The sequence below is a fragment of the Convolutriloba macropyga genome, chromosome 4, assembly GCF_964194025.1.
Source record: "Convolutriloba macropyga chromosome 4, txConMacr16.3, whole genome shotgun sequence".
NCBI lineage: Eukaryota > Metazoa > Xenacoelomorpha > Acoela > Convolutidae > Convolutriloba > Convolutriloba macropyga.
Window position 1 is genome coordinate 73,486,831 of NC_134471.1, and position 18,584 is coordinate 73,505,414.

At 34.9% G+C, this 18,584-nt stretch overlaps 1 protein-coding gene across 4 annotated transcripts; it reads right to left on the reverse strand.

The window, feature by feature from the left end:
- Window positions 1-12,708: 12,708 nt before the first annotated feature.
- Window positions 12,709-18,033, reverse strand: LOC142338668 (rho-related protein rac1A-like). 4 transcript variants are annotated; one of them, XM_075388528.1, is made up of 4 exons: window positions 17,782-18,033; window positions 16,990-17,203; window positions 15,713-15,900; window positions 12,709-13,659 (listed from the first exon to the last, which is right to left on the reverse strand). In XM_075388528.1, the coding sequence occupies exons 2-4, from the start codon at window positions 17,168-17,170 to the stop codon at window positions 13,450-13,452; spliced, it is 579 nt and encodes a 192-aa protein (XP_075244643.1). In that variant the 5' UTR covers window positions 17,171-17,203; window positions 17,782-18,033; the 3' UTR covers window positions 12,709-13,449. The 4 variants fall into 4 exon arrangements, with proteins under 4 accessions (XP_075244643.1, XP_075244645.1, XP_075244642.1 ...); XM_075388530.1 differs by having other exon boundaries at window positions 16,990-17,219; XM_075388527.1 differs by having other exon boundaries at window positions 16,990-17,210; window positions 17,782-18,032.
- Between the last annotated feature and the right edge of the window lie 551 nt (window positions 18,034-18,584).

The following is an 18,584-nucleotide window of genomic DNA, read 5'->3' on the forward strand; positions in this document are numbered from 1 at the left end:
AAAAAACAAACAAGCTGTTTATGTGTAAAGCAACTCGAAAAATCTAATAAATATTTATACGCACATTGTCGCATGATACGACCAAAAATGTTAACAGAAAAAATGTCCGAAAAATGTGCGAGATTTTAGCTGAGATTTTTAAATTCTCATTAAATGTTCAATGACTAGTAATTACATCATTGTGACTCGAAATCCTTGTCATCATTGCCACCAATATTGTGACACTAATTTTATTACAATTGACTAAGCTTAAGGCTCACTTTAGTTCCACATCCGGATTTTTCTGGCCTCTACATTCAATTTTTTTCTGTTATATTTTGGAGAAATATAAATTTAACAAAGATTTGGAGCACAAAACCCAAAACCAGCGAATGTCATCAATTTTTTCAAAACATCAATAATGTCTTCACATTACGATCCAAAAAAAGAGATGTCCAACAGGCCTTTTTAAATTAATTTGGAGTTTTGTGAAAACGAGTGACAATTTTTCGACACCATTTTATCACAAATAAATGATTTAACGAGCAAGGTTCGACAACCTAAACTTGGGATCTAAACCTAAATCAAGCAATGGTTTTTAATGACATTTCAGCGTCCTTAAAAACTGACAAACTAACCAAGAGAAATACATTAATGAATATAAATGTTGCCCTTTGTCTAGATAATTGTATTGATGATCAAATAAGCATTAAACAATTAATTGGATTAGTTCATCTCTCAATATTTTACGACCTCCTTATTATTTTCTGTCTCTTAAGTTTTAACAAAAAATTCAAATTTTGAGTCCAAGCAGCGCGTTTGCATTTGTGGACCAGTTTGGTTCGTGATTTCGTAAACTCCTATATCAATAGCATTTTATCTCTGCACTGTATACAGCGTTTTTTTTCTGTGGTTTACGCTGCCTAGTATCATGATCATTATTTAAAACCTGGATTGCGATAAAGGTTTTGAATTCTGGTGGAGAACCATGTCGAAAAAATATAATCTCACAGAGATGATCCAAGATTCGAAAGAAGCGCTCAGCAAAGCACGGTAGACAATCATTCTGTCATATTTTTTGTCTTTTCGTGGTAATAAGTCAACATTACTATGCCAAGTACAGACTTGGTGTATAAAGACGGCTTATTGTGGTTTGCCCCGCTCTGAATGATGTCTTCAAAGACTGCAAGCATATTAAATAGGAGCATAAATTTCAGTTTGCTATGGTTATGTAAATATTCAACTCTGCAATAAGGTGGCCTAAGCTTCCCTAGGATTTCAGGACAAAAGTTTATTGGAACCAGAAAAAAAGAGCAAAATTTTTTGGTTTCGGAAATAACGATTGAAAACAATTAACAAAATATCCACCGTAACAACATTCCAATTTTGCAGTGATGCACGCAACACTACAAAATATTGAATGCAATAAATTTACTCAATTAACATAAGTGAAGTCTAAAATAACAGTTAATTTTCCTCCAAAAAACTTTTTAGTTTTTAAGAAAGAAACGTTTGTTATCTTGAAAATTTTGTGAACAGTTTTTAAAAGCCCTTCGTTTTTGTACAACACAAAACTCCTATGATAAAAACAAGACTATGCGTTGGTCTCATCTTTGTCGGTCCCATCTCTGTATCCTATAATGCAACAAAAAATGATCTTATGGCACTATCTCTTCTGTAGTGTGAGTAGCTGTTGTGAACGTACCAAGATTTTTTTTTTAAAAAAAGCTAGCAGAGAGCCGATTAATAAGACAGCGTTTGATCGAATTTTGGGGAAAAACGCAGTTTCATCAAAACTTTTTTATCGTTAGAGGTATTCTGCCACGCTCGGCATCTTGATGATCTTGATTTTTTAAGAAATTTCATCAAAAGTGCATGCACGACTTTTAATTAAGCATAACATTAATTTTTTTGAGTAAAGTAATTGTCAGCCAATACGTTTTATGAATATGGCACCATTCATATTCAAAAAGTAAGTGAATTTATGCTTTCGACCGTAGTAGTAATTCTTTCTGTAGTCTTGTTGACGTGTCTCGTGAATGACCGTTGGCAATAGTTTTCAAAAAAATTGAGCAATAAATGAAATTTCGAAAATCTAATTATGTGGCCGACTGTTTGAATGATTTATACTTTTTCTTCTAAATATTAGAGTTCTTTTGTTCTTTTTGATTTTAGTAGATCGCGTATTTTTTCCTCAATTTGAAGGCTATGAATGTTCATTGATTGGGTTCTGTTACAGAAACAATTGAAAATTTTATATAATTCAAGAAGAAAAATCATGCAACCAATAGTGAACAATTTTCCCAAAATTTGAATTTAGACTTGAAGTTATGATTGCCAGCTAAACTTATGATAAAATATTTCAGAAGCCGAAACAAATAATCTTAAACGGTTCCTTAGGCAGTTCAATGTGACGCAAACCTATAATCATGAGGATTAAGATGTTTTGTTTCGACAGTCCTTTTCAATGTGAAAACCTTAAAAAAAGAACAACCACTTACCTAACCAAAAACCAATCTTCGACCTAAATTTGAGACAACTCGAAAAAAAACGAAAAAATCCCTTTCATTGCAATTTCCCTGAATACCCTAATTATAATCGTATCTTATCTGATTTTATTGCAGCGCTAGCTATAACCCGAATATTTTTTTGCGATCCGAAGTTTTTTTTGAAAATTTTGAGAGTAAATCCAAAGCATTATAACTGGAACAGTTTTTGTTCTCTGTGGACTTTTCTTGAGTCTTTGGTGTATGCCAGATATTTTCAAAAAGTTTTCATTGCTGTCTATTTTTGTCTGAAAATTTAATTGTTTATTTTGTTTATTTTCTGCGTTGAAAACGATTTTTTAATCCTAGTTAATTGCTGACTGCCGTCCGACCTTAATACACACTGCGTAAGCATTATAATATTTCATGCGGAGTCGAAATTTTTAAAATTTATCGGAATTTGATGGGTTGCAGTTTTTGTAGGTAGGCAAATTTATTCTTCCATTGCAAGGTGGTTTTTGTTTAGTTCCCTAATTTGTGATCGGCGGTTCTGATGCTCATGAAGTAGATTAGGATACTAGTAGGGCTTGTTAGGTATTTGTCAATGTGTTCTAAGTAGGAATTTTTGTAATAATTGTTGCAAATTTTTCAAATGTATCTCTTTTAGGTATTAAAGTGCAATTGGCTTCGTCTCCGAAGCAGAGGAGACAGGTTTAAAAGTGTTTTCTTTATTTCAGACTCAATTTTTAGGTTACTTTATTTTTCCAAGGAACAGTGTGATAAATCGAGAAGTAGCGAACTTAGCAACTTAAGTTAAAACTTTAATATATAAAGAAAACTTTCTTACCTGATGTTTGGTGAAATGAAATTGAATAATGGCTTCTAATTTGAACCGAATCGTCGATTCAAATTTGTTCATACCACAAGTTTATCAATGTACATAAACCATAAATTTGTGAGATAGATTCGACCTTCCCACCACCAAACACGATCAGTAACCAACTCTCCGACCCTCTCAGTAGATAGCAATGACATGTTCTCAGGTAGGGAGAACAATGTGTTAAGTGGAAAAAACTGCACTAGTACTTGCCATATACAGCAAGGGGAAAAACTTTTTCACAACTAAGGTGTAAATTAACACATATCAGTTTATCTATATCTAGGCGGATCTGTAAATTTTCATACTGATGCGGATTATAAATACCTGAGAAATTTTGTACATTTAAGCCATTTTGAATTCAATTATTAAAATTTAAAAAAATTCTTGTTATTCGTGCTCGAAACCACGACAATAATGTCCAGACCACCAAACGACCGACAAACCTTGGATCTGCAGAATGCTGAATCCTGTACTGCGTGGATCAAGTCTTTTGTGGCGAAATGTACGATGGTACGATCGTGGACCTACAGGTAACAAATTTCGTTCTTAGTATATGCGGCCAGGACGCACTTCTTAAACTTAGGAGCCTTATGAGCCCTAAAAAATTGTTAGACACTCCTTTTAAAGAGATCAGACTAGCTATTTAAAACTATATTTCCCATAGGGAGAGATTAGTAACGGCAGAAAGGGCTAAATTTCTGTCCGTTGTCCAAGGCATTGGAGAATTTGACGACCAATTTCTAGCGCGCCTCAGAGAAGAAGCACGTTATTGTGACTTCGAAAAACTTAAAACAGTAACCAACCCTGAAGAAGATTTGTTGAAAATAAAATTTATCTCAGGTTTGAGAGACCCTGAGGCAATTAGACGGCATTAAAACTAAGCCAACGATGTCTCTGTCTAAAATGACCGAAAACTTACAGTTCAGAAGTCAAGCTATGGCTTTTGCGAGTTCCTCAACAGGTAATAGACCATTTGTAACAAAAGAAGAAGTGGGATACAACTTCAAAAAGACCTTCAGAAAACCTAGTGAAAAGTTCACTGTTAATAAAGGCAACGATAACTTGTGTAATAGATGTGGAGGTAAGCCACACAGCAGCAAGCCGTGTCCGGCCTTGAACAAGGATGTAACACCTGTGAAAAAGTGGGGCACTTTTCAAAAATGTGCAGAAGTAAAACCCAGCCTAAGTCAGGTAAGTCTGACCAGCACAACAACTTCTGCGAGGAAAAGGCTAAGTTGCCTGGTCAAACATCATCCGAAATGGAGATGGGAATGTTCTATACATGGGAAAACGTGTTTAACATGTCGGTGACATGGGAGTACATTACAGTAAAAGACCATAAAAGAAAAATGCAAGTTGATACTGGTGCTGATAGCACCGTGATATCATCCTTAATCTGGACTGAGCTTGGTAAACCTCAGTTAAATGGGAAAGTCAGACGTCTTGAGGCCTATGATGGTCATCAACTGACGCTTCTGGGATCACTAACATGTGATTTTGAGTGGAACGGAAGCAAGTATAGGCAACAACAACTAGCAGTTGTGCAATTCGACAAAAAAAATTGGGCCACTTGGGAGAGACAAACTACCCCAAGAAGGCATCAATAAAGTGAGTGATGAAAGACTACCTGCAGTCAAAGGATACAAAGCGCATGTGAAACTCATGCCGGGATCACAGCCAATGTTCTGCAAAGCCAGAAAGATACCTCTATCTCTCCAAGACAGGGTCAAAGAGAAGCTTGAGACAATGGCATCCTGGAGCCAGTACAACCTGGTGGGGTAACAAATATATCACCAGTAGTGTGGTAGCGGAAGAAAAATGGAGCTCTGAGACTATGCGCGGACCTGAAAGTTCACATCAATGGCAAAGTTATGGACGAAGACTATCCAGTCCCAGACATGAAGACCATTTTCCATAATCTCCATGGGGCCTCTTACTTTGGAAAAATTGACTTATCAGACGCAAACTATAAAAATTGAGCTGGACGAGGATGCAAAAGAAAAGTGCACAATCAACACATCGCAAGGATTGTTCAAGATGTGCAAGCTTCCTCAGGGCCTAAAGAACTCTTCATCAATCTTCCAGAATTGCTTTGAGTCAACTCTCAAAGGAATCAAGGGTGTGGTCATATTCCAAGACGACGTTCTGTTATATGGAACAACAAAGGATCAATACGAGAAACGAATGCTTGCAGTCAAGAGTCGGCTACGTGAAAAAAATTTCACCATCAATGAGAAGAAATCCAACTCAAAGCCAGTTTCAAGCGTTAGTTTTCTTGGTTACTCCGTTCCCAAAGAAGGAATAGCACCCGATCCTAAACATGTTGTGAAAATCAAAACTGCCAAACCGCCATCAAATCTGAAACAACTCGAGTCCTTTGTCGGCTTAGCAAATTTTTATGGTCGAATGACAGCGGATTTTGCAACCAAAATGCTACACCTAAACGAAATTCGAAAAAAAGAATTCAGATTGGACAAGGAAGAGCAAAATGCTTTTGAAAACATCAAAAACGAGTTATGTGCTAACCCTCTTGTACAGCCTTACAGCTTGACGAAGGAAGCAACCGTTACAACAGACACCTCAGAGAAAGCTATAGGCGGGGTACTCTCACAAGAAGGACATCCTGTAATCTACGTATCGAAGAAGTTGTCACAAGCCGAACAAAATTACTCCAATATTGAGCGAGAGGCACTTGCAATCATCTTTGTGGTCACAAGATTGAAACAATTCCTACTCGGAAGAAGGTTCACTCTACAGACTGACCACAAACCTTTCAAATATCTCTTCGCCCCAGACAAAGAAATTCCGAAAACAGCATCAGCAAGAATTACAAGATGGGCGATAGCGCTGATGGGATTTGACTTCAAATTGAAGTATACACCCGGAGTACAGATCCCCCACGCTGATGCTCTGAGCAGACTAGACTTTGATGATGACGATGACAATGATCGAGTCTGCTTCGCTCTTGACAATATCTACTTCGTACAGTCCGACCTGGTGACCCAGTCAGACATCAAAACTGAGCTGGGATCGAATTGACTCTATCAAGATGTCATAAAACGAATAAAAAGCGGCATCTGGAAACAGTGCTCAGAAGCAGAGAGAGCATTTGAACAACAGAAAGACGCCTTGACCATTCACAATGGAATCATCTTTCGAGGAGTTGTGCCTTTCATTCTACCCAAACTAAGACCCATGGTGATGGCCAAAGCTCATGAGACTCACCCAGGCAAAAATGCAACTGAAACAACAGTTCGAATGATGGCTTGGTGGCCCGGCATCAGTCAAGATGTTCTTCGATATTTTAGTAAATGTAAAGAATGCCAAGAAAACAGGCCTAGCCTAGGGAAAACAGTATCTACTTGGCCGGAAGCTGAAGTTTGGGAAAGACTCCGCATGGACTGGGGCTACGTTAAGAATCAAGGTAATATCTTAGTAATAGTAGACGCGGGATCAGGTTGGATAGAAGCCTTCCCTGCGGGAAATAGAACCTCACAAACAGTGAAGGTGTACTTGAGTCAAATCTTAGCAAAATTTGGGATACCAAGAACATTAGTATCAGACAATGGTCCTGAGTTTGTGAGCAGTGACCTAAAGCAATGTTGTGAATCACTTGCGATTAAAAAGATGGAATCTCCCATCTACCATTTAAGAGCAAATGGGATTGCTGAACGAGCGTTCCAAACATTGAAACGGGCTATTCAAGCCTGGAGTTCAAATCTGAATGTGTCATTTGGCGCTTTCCTATAGCGAGCTTTGATGACACATCGGAACAATTCCAAGACGCTGGGCAAAACTCCTGTAGAACTGCTACTGGGACGCAAAATAAGACTTCCAGCAGTCACTGATTTTGATCTTTGTGAACGTCCTCTTCAAACCGACGAACAGTTCACCAACGGCTCCAGCTACTTTCATTATCCGTAAAGGAATGAACACTTCGTTCATCCAGATGGAGAGTTCAAACAAGACAGTTCCTGTTAGTGACAACAAAATTGCACGGTTGGAACCTGACGAGATCAAGACTGAATCTATTGACTCACAGTCTGAGAGCAGTAGGGACGACATAGACGTGGCATCACCCAACTCTACTGAAGAAACCTCAGTAATTGAAGTGAAACAACCTTCAGTGGCCCCGAGAACTTCAAGCAGAAATAAAAAATAACCAGAAAGATTTGGAGAAGCTATTCCTACAAACTTGCTTAAAAAGGGAGGGAGGATGTGATATAGTGAGAAGTAGCGAACTTAGCAACTTAAATTAAAACTTCGATTTATAAAGAAAACTTTCTTACCTGATGTTTGTTGAAGTGAAATTGAATAATGGCTTCTAATTTGAACCGAATCGTCGATTCAAATTTGTTCATACCACAAGTTTATCAATGTACAAAAACCATAAATTTGTGAGATAGATTCGACCTTCCCACAACCAAACACGATCAGTAACCAACTCTCCGACCCTCCCAGTACTTAGCAATGACATGTTCTCAGGTAGGGAGAACAATGTGTTAAGTGCAAAAAAACTGCACTAGTACTTGCCATATACGGCAAGGGGAAAAACTTGTTCACAACTAAGGTGTAAATTAACACATATCAGTTGATCTATATCTAGACGGATCTGTAAATTTTTATACTGATACGGATTATAAATACCTGTGAAATTTTGTACATTTAGGCCATTTTGAATTCAATTATTAAAATAATAAAATTCTTGTAGTTCGTGCTCGAAACCACGACAATTAGTTTCGGAGACTTCGGGATGCGGTTCACGTGGGAACGTATAAACGTGAACAATATCTGAAAGAGACTTTTATTTTACTTAAGGAAATTATTCAACTGAATATTTCAAAAACAAACCAACAAGTCATCATATCTCTCCAAACTCAAGTAACCGCATGCAAACATGGGTAGAAACTGCAAAATTCATCAAGAAAATTTCGAATAAAGTTCATTAGGATCACCTGATAAATCAGAAGCAATGTTTTAAATATAGAAGCAAACATCGCATTGGTTTTGATGTATTGTGAATTGATTCATAGGAGAACAAATAAAAGAAGGAAAAGAACTTCAATTATATCACATGAAAACTCCGAGTTAAAGAACCCTATGGGGCTATGGCTATGCCTCAGCAGTCCGTGGAAATGGCAACAAAAAATCACATCCAATCATCACATAGTCTTGCCACACACACTTTTTTCATTTTTAACGGCTGAAAGCGATTAATCTGAAAGTAGGTTTTATTTTGTACGGCTGAAAGCAAGTTTGTATAAATGTTTCCATCCTATCTTAAGATATGGTAACTTTTCTTTTGTGCACTCTTGGGCAATAAATCAATAAGAGAACAGGTCGGTCTTACATTCCCTGGTAGTCAAGGCTATTCTGGTCTGCCAAGGGTATTCTACATCCGCTTGGTTTGTCTGCTATTATCACTAACTCAGGAATTTTTCAGTCTTGAAGGAACTCTTTCCATTTAACGTTTTTTTATTCGCCAGTAAAAAGAACAATGACGCTAGCCCGAAACCGTGCATCGCCCAAGAAGTTCAAACACTCTATTCCGAGCACAAGTTAGAGCGATAAAATCGGGAATTATAAAAATCTGTAAAATGAAAGAGGAGTCTAAAAGTTTTTGCTCTATTAATCAATAATGCATTGAAAACGGATATTGGTGAACAAAAACGACAAAAGGGTTTTCAATTGTGTTCGTTTTTGCCCTTTCAAAGCTATTAAAAACAAGAAATCTTTTTTATTGCATGTTTTTTCTACCGTATATTCTGGCAACTTGTAGAAAACGTTTCCTTTTTTGAATTGAAGGAAAGAACTAAATTTTATCGATATTAGTACTTTCTAAACCCTTTTTTATTTCCGAAGAAAATCAAAGAAATAACTACATACAGAAGTTAACAACGATGTGAAAATAGAAGCAGAACAAAAAGAGCCTTCTTTTTTGCATTTAATTTAAAATAAACCGTTACTATTTCAATTATGTGACAATTTTTCAAAATATCTAATCACTTCAAAAAACTGAACATCGAAAGCATAAGAATTCTTGAAATTAGCCCAAAGTTAATTGTTTCAAAAAATTATTTCTCGGTATCAACTTTTATATTTTTCCCCATTAATTTCCCTAATAATCTAATTGCTTTGCCCGCATAATTTTTAAACTTTTCAGATAAATGCGGGCTTTAGAGGATCTCAAACAATCAAATCACATTCCGCTCTCGTTGCATGAGATGAAACTAATTTGGTCAAAAAATTCTTCAAACTGAGCTTTGACAATTTTACGTCAATTCAAATTTACGAAACCTGATACAACAATAGAACTATTGTGCATCCAACAAAATTGCGTCTTTGTATTAACTCCCTGTCAAAATATGTGACTGCTATCTAAAGATAGGCCAAAACTTTTTGGCAATAAAAAACTGATGCGATAAGTTGTGAACAAATTGTAATGATACTCAATTTCAGGATTTTAATCAAATATTCTAAACTTTACAAAAATAATTTAATTATGCAAAATGAAGACAACCTGTACAGCATGTCGCAATTGATTACGAATAATCTAAACATCAGATTGTATTAAATATTAACTATTTGTTGTTAAAATCGAATCGTTAGTACTCAATATGATAATTTAAAAGCACACTAATTTTTAAGAGAAATGCGTGAAAAAATTCCAAATTCGCCATTATAGTGAAAATGCGATTAAAAAGTAACGGAACTGACATTGACCACGGCTAGTCGAAAGTTTGTCGATAAGGTACCACTAGTCGCATTTTCAGTCTTCTGAAAACATAAATAAACCGTACCTATTTTTTCCTCGACTTTTTTTTTAATCTTCAAAAATGTAAATTTGAAGTTATAACCACAACAAAGATATTTGGTTAAATATTTAAATTTACAAAACAGTTCCTGTTAGTGACAACAAAATTGCACGGTTGGAACCTGACAACATCAAGACTGAATCTATTGACTCACAGTCTGAGAGCAGTAGGGACGACATAGACGTGGCATCACCCAACTCTACTGAAGAAACCTCAGTAATTGAAGTGAAACAACCTTCAGTGGCCCCGAGAACTTCAAGCAGAAATAAAAAGTAACCAGAAAGATTTGGAGAAGCTATTCCTACAAACTTGCTTAAAAAGGGAGGGAGGATGTGATATAGTGAGAAGTAGCGAACTTAGCAACTTAAATTAAAACTTCGATTTATAAAGAAAACTTTCTTACCTGATGTTTGTTGAAGTGAAATTGAATAATGGCTTCTAATTTGAACCGAATCGTCGATTCAAATTTGTTCATACCACAAGTTTATCAATGTACAAAAACCATAAATTTGTGAGATAGATTCGACCTTCCCACAACCAAACACGATCAGTAACCAACTCTCCGACCCTCCCAGTACTTAGCAATGACATGTTCTCAGGTAGGGAGAACAATGCGTTAAGTGCAAAAAAACTGCACTAGTACTTGCCATATACGGCAAGGGGAAAAACTTGTTCACAACTAAGGTGTAAATTAACACATATCAGTTGATCTATATCTAGACGGATCTGTAAATTTTTATACTGATACGGATTATAAATACCTGTGAAATTTTGTACATTTAGGCCATTTTGAATTCAATTATTAAAATAATAAAATTCTTGTAGTTCGTGCTCGAAACCACGACAATTAGTTTCGGAGACTTCGGGATGCGGTTCACGTGGGAACGTATAAACGTGAACAATATCTGAAAGAGACTTTTATTTTACTTAAGGAAATTATTCAACTGAATATTTCAAAAACAAACCAACAAGTCATCATATCTCTCCAAACTCAAGTAACCGCATGCAAACATGGGTAGAAACTGCAAAATTCATCAAGAAAATTTCGAATAAAGTTCATTAGGATCACCTGATAAATCAGAAGCAATGTTTTAAATATAGAAGCAAACATCGCATTGGTTTTGATGTATTGTGAATTGATTCATAGGAGAACAAATAAAAGAAGGAAAAGAACTTCAATTATATCACATGAAAACTCCGAGTTACAGAACCCTATGGGGCTATGGCTATGCCTCAGCAGTCCGTGGAAATGGCAACAAAAAATCACATCCAATCATCACATAGTCTTGCCACACACACTTTTTTCTTTTTTAACGGCTGAAAGCGATTAATCTGAAAGTAGGTTTTATTTTGTACGGCTGAAAGCAAGTTTGTATAAATGTTTCCATCCTATCTTAAGATATGGTAACTTTTCTTTTGTGCACTCTTGGGCAATAAATCAATAAGAGAACAGGTCGGTCTTACATTCCCTGGTAGTCAAGGCTATTCTGGTCTGCCAAGGGTATTCTACATCCGCTTGGTTTGTCTGCTATTATCACTAACTCAGGAATTTTTCAGTCTTGAAGGAACTCTTTCCATTTAACGTTTTTTTATTCGCCAGTAAAAAGAACAATGACGCTAGCCCGAAACCGTGCATCGCCCAAGAAGTTCAAACACTCTATTCCGAGCACAAGTTAGAGCGATAAAATCGGGAATTATAAAAATCTGTAAAATGAAAGAGGAGTCTAAAAGTTTTTGCTCTATTAATCAATAATGCATTGAAAACGGATATTGGTGAACAAAAACGACAAAAGGGTTTTTAAATGTGTTCGTTTTTGCCCTGTCAAAGCTATTAAAAACAAGAAATCTTTTTTATTGCATGTTTTTTCTACCGTATATTCTGGCAACTTGTAGAAAACGTTTCCTTTTTTGAATTGAAGGAAAGAACTAAATTTTATCGATATTAGTACTTTCTAAACCCTTTTTTATTTCCGAAGAAAATCAAAGAAATAACTACATACAGAAGTTAACAACGATGTGAAAATAGAAGCAGAACAAAAAGAGCCTTCTTTTTTGCATTTAATTTAAAATAAACCGTTACTATTTCAATTATGTGACAATTTTTCAAAATATCTAATCACTTCAAAAAACTGAACATCGAAAGCATAAGAATTCTTGAAATTAGCCCAAAGTTAATTGTTTCAAAAAATTATTTCTCGGTATCAACTTTTATATTTTTCCCCATTAATTTCCCTAATAATCTAATTGCTTTGCCCGCATAATTTTTAAACATTTCAGATAAATGCGGGCTTTAGAGGATCTCAAACAATCAAATCACATTCCTCTCTCGTTGCATGAGATGAAACAAATTGGGTCAAAAATTCTTCAAACTGAGCTTTGACAATTTTACGTCAATTCAAATTTACGAAACCTGATACAACAATAGAACTATTGTGCATCCAACAAAATTGAGTCTTTGTATTAACCCCCTGTCAAAATATGTGTCTGCTATCTATAAATTTTGGCCAAAACTTTTCGGCTATACAAAACTGATGCGATAAGTTGTGAACAAATTGTAATGATACTCAATTTCAGGATTTTAATCAAATATTCTAAACTTTACAAAAATAATTTAATTATGCAAAATGAAAACAACCTGTACAACAAGTCGCAATTGATTACGAATAATCTAAACATCAGATTGTATTAAATATTAACTATTTGTTGTTAAAATCAAATCGTTAGTACTCAATATGATAATTTAAAAGCACACTAATTTTTAAGAGAAATGCGTGAAAAAATTCCAAATTCGCCATTATAGTAAAAATGCGAATAAAAAGTAACCGAATTGACATTGACCACGGCTAGTCGAAAGTTTGTCGATAAGGTACCACTAGTCGCATTTTCAGTACCTATTTTTTCCCCGATTTTTTTAATCTTCAAAAATGTAAATTTGAAGTTAAAACCACAACAAAGACATTTGGTTAAATATTTAAATTTACAAAATCGCCTTAAATTTCTATTAATTAATTTCCTGAAAGGTTGTATATAACTTCCTATGCCCATACAAAGTCATATAAGAATTGTCAAACGTCCTAGTTTATCATCAAATGACTTTTACAAATTTTTGATTTTTTTTTTATGGAAATGCGTCTTTTATGTTCTGTATTTTGTTAGCTATCAACCGTGGTGGCTTAGTATGTTTAGTAATATTAATGAAGCTTCAAATGAGATAACTTCTACTTTTCCTAAATTATGTCTTTGGTTCACAAGCAACTGTCAACATAACATCTACTGTCAACATAGCATGTTAAATGATCATGCAACCCCCTCCCCCTCCGCCCTTCTTCTTGCCTCCTTTTCCCTTATCACTGGACGGGTACAACACCACCCTGATTGCCTCGTCGAACACCTCTTTTAGTCCCTCCAGAGTCAAAGCGGAACATTCCATGTACTTCTTGCAGTTGGGAATTTCTTTCTTGGCTTTTTCACCCTCACTTTTTGCAATTTTTTCGGGATCCTGCGAAAAGGAAAAAAACATTGATTGATTTTGTTGAAGCGTGTAGGTTCATTTGTTGGTGTACGTTTTGGTTGCGTGGGTTTAACTCAAAATTAGGAGCCTAAAATTTCCTTTTCACCTTAATCTTAAATGCTCAAACGCAGCAGTTTTCCAGTTATTGATAACATAAATGTCGGAATTGATATTGCATCAATTTCCAATTGCGCATGATCTGAAAACTGTATATCCGCTATTTTTTTCTTAAGCACTGTACAAAAGTGTCAAAATTTAGTTCACGTAGATACTTTAAAAAAATAATAAAAAATATCTAGGTTGTGTACTAATGAACTTTTATGCTATTAATGTTTTGATTTAGAGTGCTAACGCTTGATGAGAAAAGTTTTAACTTCAAATTAGAGAGAGGTTGGTCTGTAATCAAATGATCATTCTTCAGTACTCTTAGGTTCAATAGCAAGCTGGATTTGGGATTTTACTGCTAAAAGGAGCTATTTCAAAGTTTTTGAGTTTTTTGATATTGATTTTCAGTTCTAAAAAAGAAAACGAATAATCAAAACATTTTAAACACTGGGACTTCTCAATGCAAAATTGTCCCTGCTATCCAAATAAAATTAAAAATTTCTATTCTAATGGGTATCTTTAACTATAAAAATATGCAAAGGCGTCAAAAGAGATTTATTTCACTGTTGTACACTAGCTTCAACAAATGCGAAAAAGTGTTTATCTGAAAAAAATTGACAAACAATTTTTTCACAGTTTTCCGCGCTTGCATGAAGTTGGAAAAACTTTGAAATTTTTTGAAGACTTTTTAGAGATTAAGACACAATATATACCATATTTGAGCAGAGATGCTCTAAAGTGTTGGCTGCCATTTGCCAACGAGTACAATGTATGCTCAGCAATAATCCGTTTTTCTGTTGTTTTAGCGTATCATAATGTGTTCGGCGAGTAACTCAAGCGGGGCTTTTGCAATTTGTTCATTTGAGCATGAAAAATTATTAAAGGTGATATAAAAGTAGTAGAGTCATATAAAGTAAGGTGATATAAAGGTAGAATTATTGATTAGACAAAATATATTTGTTTTTTGAATTGCGATCGTGATGTAAAAATCTGTAAGCATCTGTAAATATCGCTTCTGAACTGTCAATCAATTAACATGTGGTTTTTGACCGAAATTTCCCCCATGTCCAATTTTATCTTATTATGGACGAACAAGAGGAGTGATGAACTTGCTACCAGAAAAAACGCTCGTTCTATAGATGGAAAAGTTTACGGAAGTAGTGAGGCGACAATTAAAAAAATCTCATTTGATGTTAATTTCGTTTTGCTTTAACCCAAATTGATACCAAGGGATACTTCAAAAATTAATTTATTTTTCAAATTTCTTGAAGTTATCGCACAACAGTGGCGCTTGTATACTAATAAAAGCCTGAAACACAATGAAGTTGGTACGATATAATACCATATTTCGTAAAAATTTAAAAATCTATAGGTTAAATTGAATTCGTGCAAAGGCTGAGAAGCTGCGCAATATCGTTTGACAACTTTATTTTAAACTAGCACTTTCTGGTACTTTGGGTTGCTAGTATGTAACAATGAATCGAAGCTAGTGGGACGCCTTCGTAATTGTTTATAAAAAAAAGATTCCTATAAGAAACGAAATGAAAAAAACTTGCGCTAAAACTGTTCAAGCAAATCTGTGCTCAACGCTCAACTCAACTATGAACTTTTGGTTGCAGTTTTACCGTATGATCATTTATTTGGAGCACAGAAGAAAGCTGCTTCTAATATTGCTGTAATTTGAGCTATATACAAAAGCTGAAACCCGAAGAAATATGTCTAATGTTTCTAGTCTAGTAAACTTGACAGAAATGAATATTTAGCAAAACCGGTAAAATATGCAACGATGCATATATAACCGGTTTTACATAACCCCTTAAAACCCTAGTCTAATACCGACGGCTATCTTGCAAGATCTTGCAAGAATCTTGCAAGAGTCTTGTAAGGTTACGCACCATCTTGCAAGATCTTTAGACCAATTGGACTTTAAGCATACTTTGCCCCTAAGGTCAATTTTTGTCCCAATCAGCAAAGAACAGGAATCTGGCTGATGTTGTTGGATCTCCTTAACCCACTTTTCGAACACGTGATCCAGTGAAGACCTCTGGACAACTGAGAAACAGATCAGGAAGACATCTGTGTCCGGATACGAAAGGTGTCGAATTTGGTCAAAGTCCTCTTGACCTAGAAAATAAAGTCAAATTCACTTATTTTTTATCTGCTTCGGTAACATTAAACTGGATCACCAGACTGGATTCCTCAATAATAATTATTATGAAATTACACTCCCTTTTTCTCTGTAAATATTGAAATTTTATATTTTACAGATATCAGCTATAAGGGAGTGTTAGTTTTCTTTTAAAAATTTTAATATATTTTGCAGTAATATTTTTGCAGTAAATAATTAGTTCCTGTTTATTCGTTTAATCTCGTTTCCGAATTTCACACAAGTTAGGGTGCCTTTTCTTTTAAAAATTATTTCAAGATCTTCTACGGAAACTTGATTTTTTTTATTTTTATTTATAAGAATTGTTCTATTATTAATGGGAAAAAGTCACACATTGGCGAAAAATGCTTAATATGTCTAGAAGAAATGTTGGAAAATTGCGGTATAAGAAATTTCCTGTTTTTTTATAATCAGATTTCCACACTTCACAAAAGTTAGTGAATGAACAAGCAACTGAGTATGTGATATAGCTAATGATCTATATATTTTTCTCTTTTTTTCCTGTGAAAACTGCAGGCTATCATCATATTTATTCAGGTGGTTCACATTGCATAAAATCGAAAATCCCCTCTCAGGCCGTAAAAAGTAGGTACATAAAATTTTCAGTAGTTTTTAAATGCAGGAAATCCAGATGACTAGTTTTAGATTGTTCAAGTCTTTTTGAAACAGTGACGAATGAGTGATGTCAACGCCGGATTTTGCAAACTTGCATTCAGTTGACTTTGAAAACATAATGCTGGCAGACGTAGAAAACGGTATACTTTTAAGCGGATAAATCCTATTTTTTCATTTCCATAATTAATCAATTAATAAACTTTTTAATCAATTTTGTTTAATTTCTTACTGGTTCAAATTATCAGGCAAATATTTTCGCAAATATCTCTCGTTGACAAATAATTGTTTCTGTTCTCTTGTTTACCTCATTTTTAGCAGTTTTCGTACTCTACCTCCACTTTTTGAAAAACTGATTCTCATCCACTACAACCCGACCCGGACTGATCATTCAACATGTTCAAAGTGACAAACTAATTAACTAATTAACTAACCTGCAGTATCCATTAGTTTCAGGCTAATTGATTTCCCGTCAACAGTCTTTGTTGCACTGTAGGAATCGAACACAGTGGGAACATATTCCCCAGGAAACTTATCCTCGACATAGCTCATGAGCATGGAAGTTTTTCCCACTTCCCCGTCACCCACGACCACACACTTCACCTTCTGGGCCATTGTTAATCGGTTCAGTCAGATTTGATAAATGGGCTAATTTCTATTGGAACTGCTTCTTTTCCTACTCAATTATTATTCGTTTTTATGCCAAATATTATGTAAAAATACAGTTGCTACACCGACTTCTTAATAGAATACTCAAACTATGATCAGTGTCGAAAACGTGTATTATTATTATTATGTTCTGTCCTCGAGGGCGGCGGTGGGGGGGGGGGGCAGTATGGCAGTCTGCACGGACCTAACGCCAAGTCAATTTCAGTACTGGGGCAAGTCTAATTACAAGTCTCATTTCATTACTGATTCAGAACTATGACCATGTCACTTCCTACACATGGCAAGTCTAAATCCAAGTACACGTACCAAATTGTAAAAATCTGGATCAATATTTCCTTTTCTCGTGTTAAAACATAAAATCTACCATTGAAATTTTGATATTCATGGAGCCCAACAACTTTTTTAATTGTTATAAGCATACTGAACATCCAGACACACCCGTTTATTAAGACTACAAAACTACGAGTTATTGTTCAAAAAACTTTTAGCGTTGGCTCAGACAAACTCGTAAAAATGAAAATTTTACTCAAATAGGTGATAAAAAAACAGCTCCAAACTTGATAATCAAATTCACTTATGACAATTTTCAGGAAACTTTATAACAAACAAAACTATGATTATGAACAGCTGATCAAAAAATGACAAATAAATTTTGCAATTGAATTATGATTTCGATTTTATTTAAATGAGCAAAACTTACTCATATGCAGAGACGAATGTGGCCAACAAAAATTAGATGATCAAATGCAAGCAAAACTGTTTATCATAATATCCGAAATTAGAGCGTATTTAAATTAAAACTGCAACGAAGCAAACAAATTTTTTAAAAATGTACTATGCAGATAGAAAAATCTTTTCTTTTGTAGTTTTAATTCTCGACAGACGATACTGTTCAATTTTGCCGCATAGTTTAAATATAGAACTTTGAATCAACTTTATTCACAATTCGTCACAATAGTTTTGAGCGGCTGATACAGTGCACGATAATTAAAAATAAGCTTCTGTATACTTTCGATAAATCAGTTGTCCTCTAAATTTTTTTCAGGTAGTTTTAAGCTACCAGATACAATATAAGAGTTTAAACTGATAAAAAGTCGATACAACAACTCGCATGTATTGCATATTTTTAAAAAAAGATGATGAATTGAAAACTGTCGAAAATTGGTCAGTTCCAATACGTGATAATGATTTGTGTCGTTTTTCACATAAATCATTATTTTTCGGTCTTACAGGAACGAACGCATTCAAAGGATTTGTGTGAAGTTTGTCGTTTTTTTATTTCCCTAGTGATGAGCGGATTCAAATCTTGCAAGATTCTTGCAAGAATCTTGCAAGATAACAATCAAGGCCAAAAAATAAA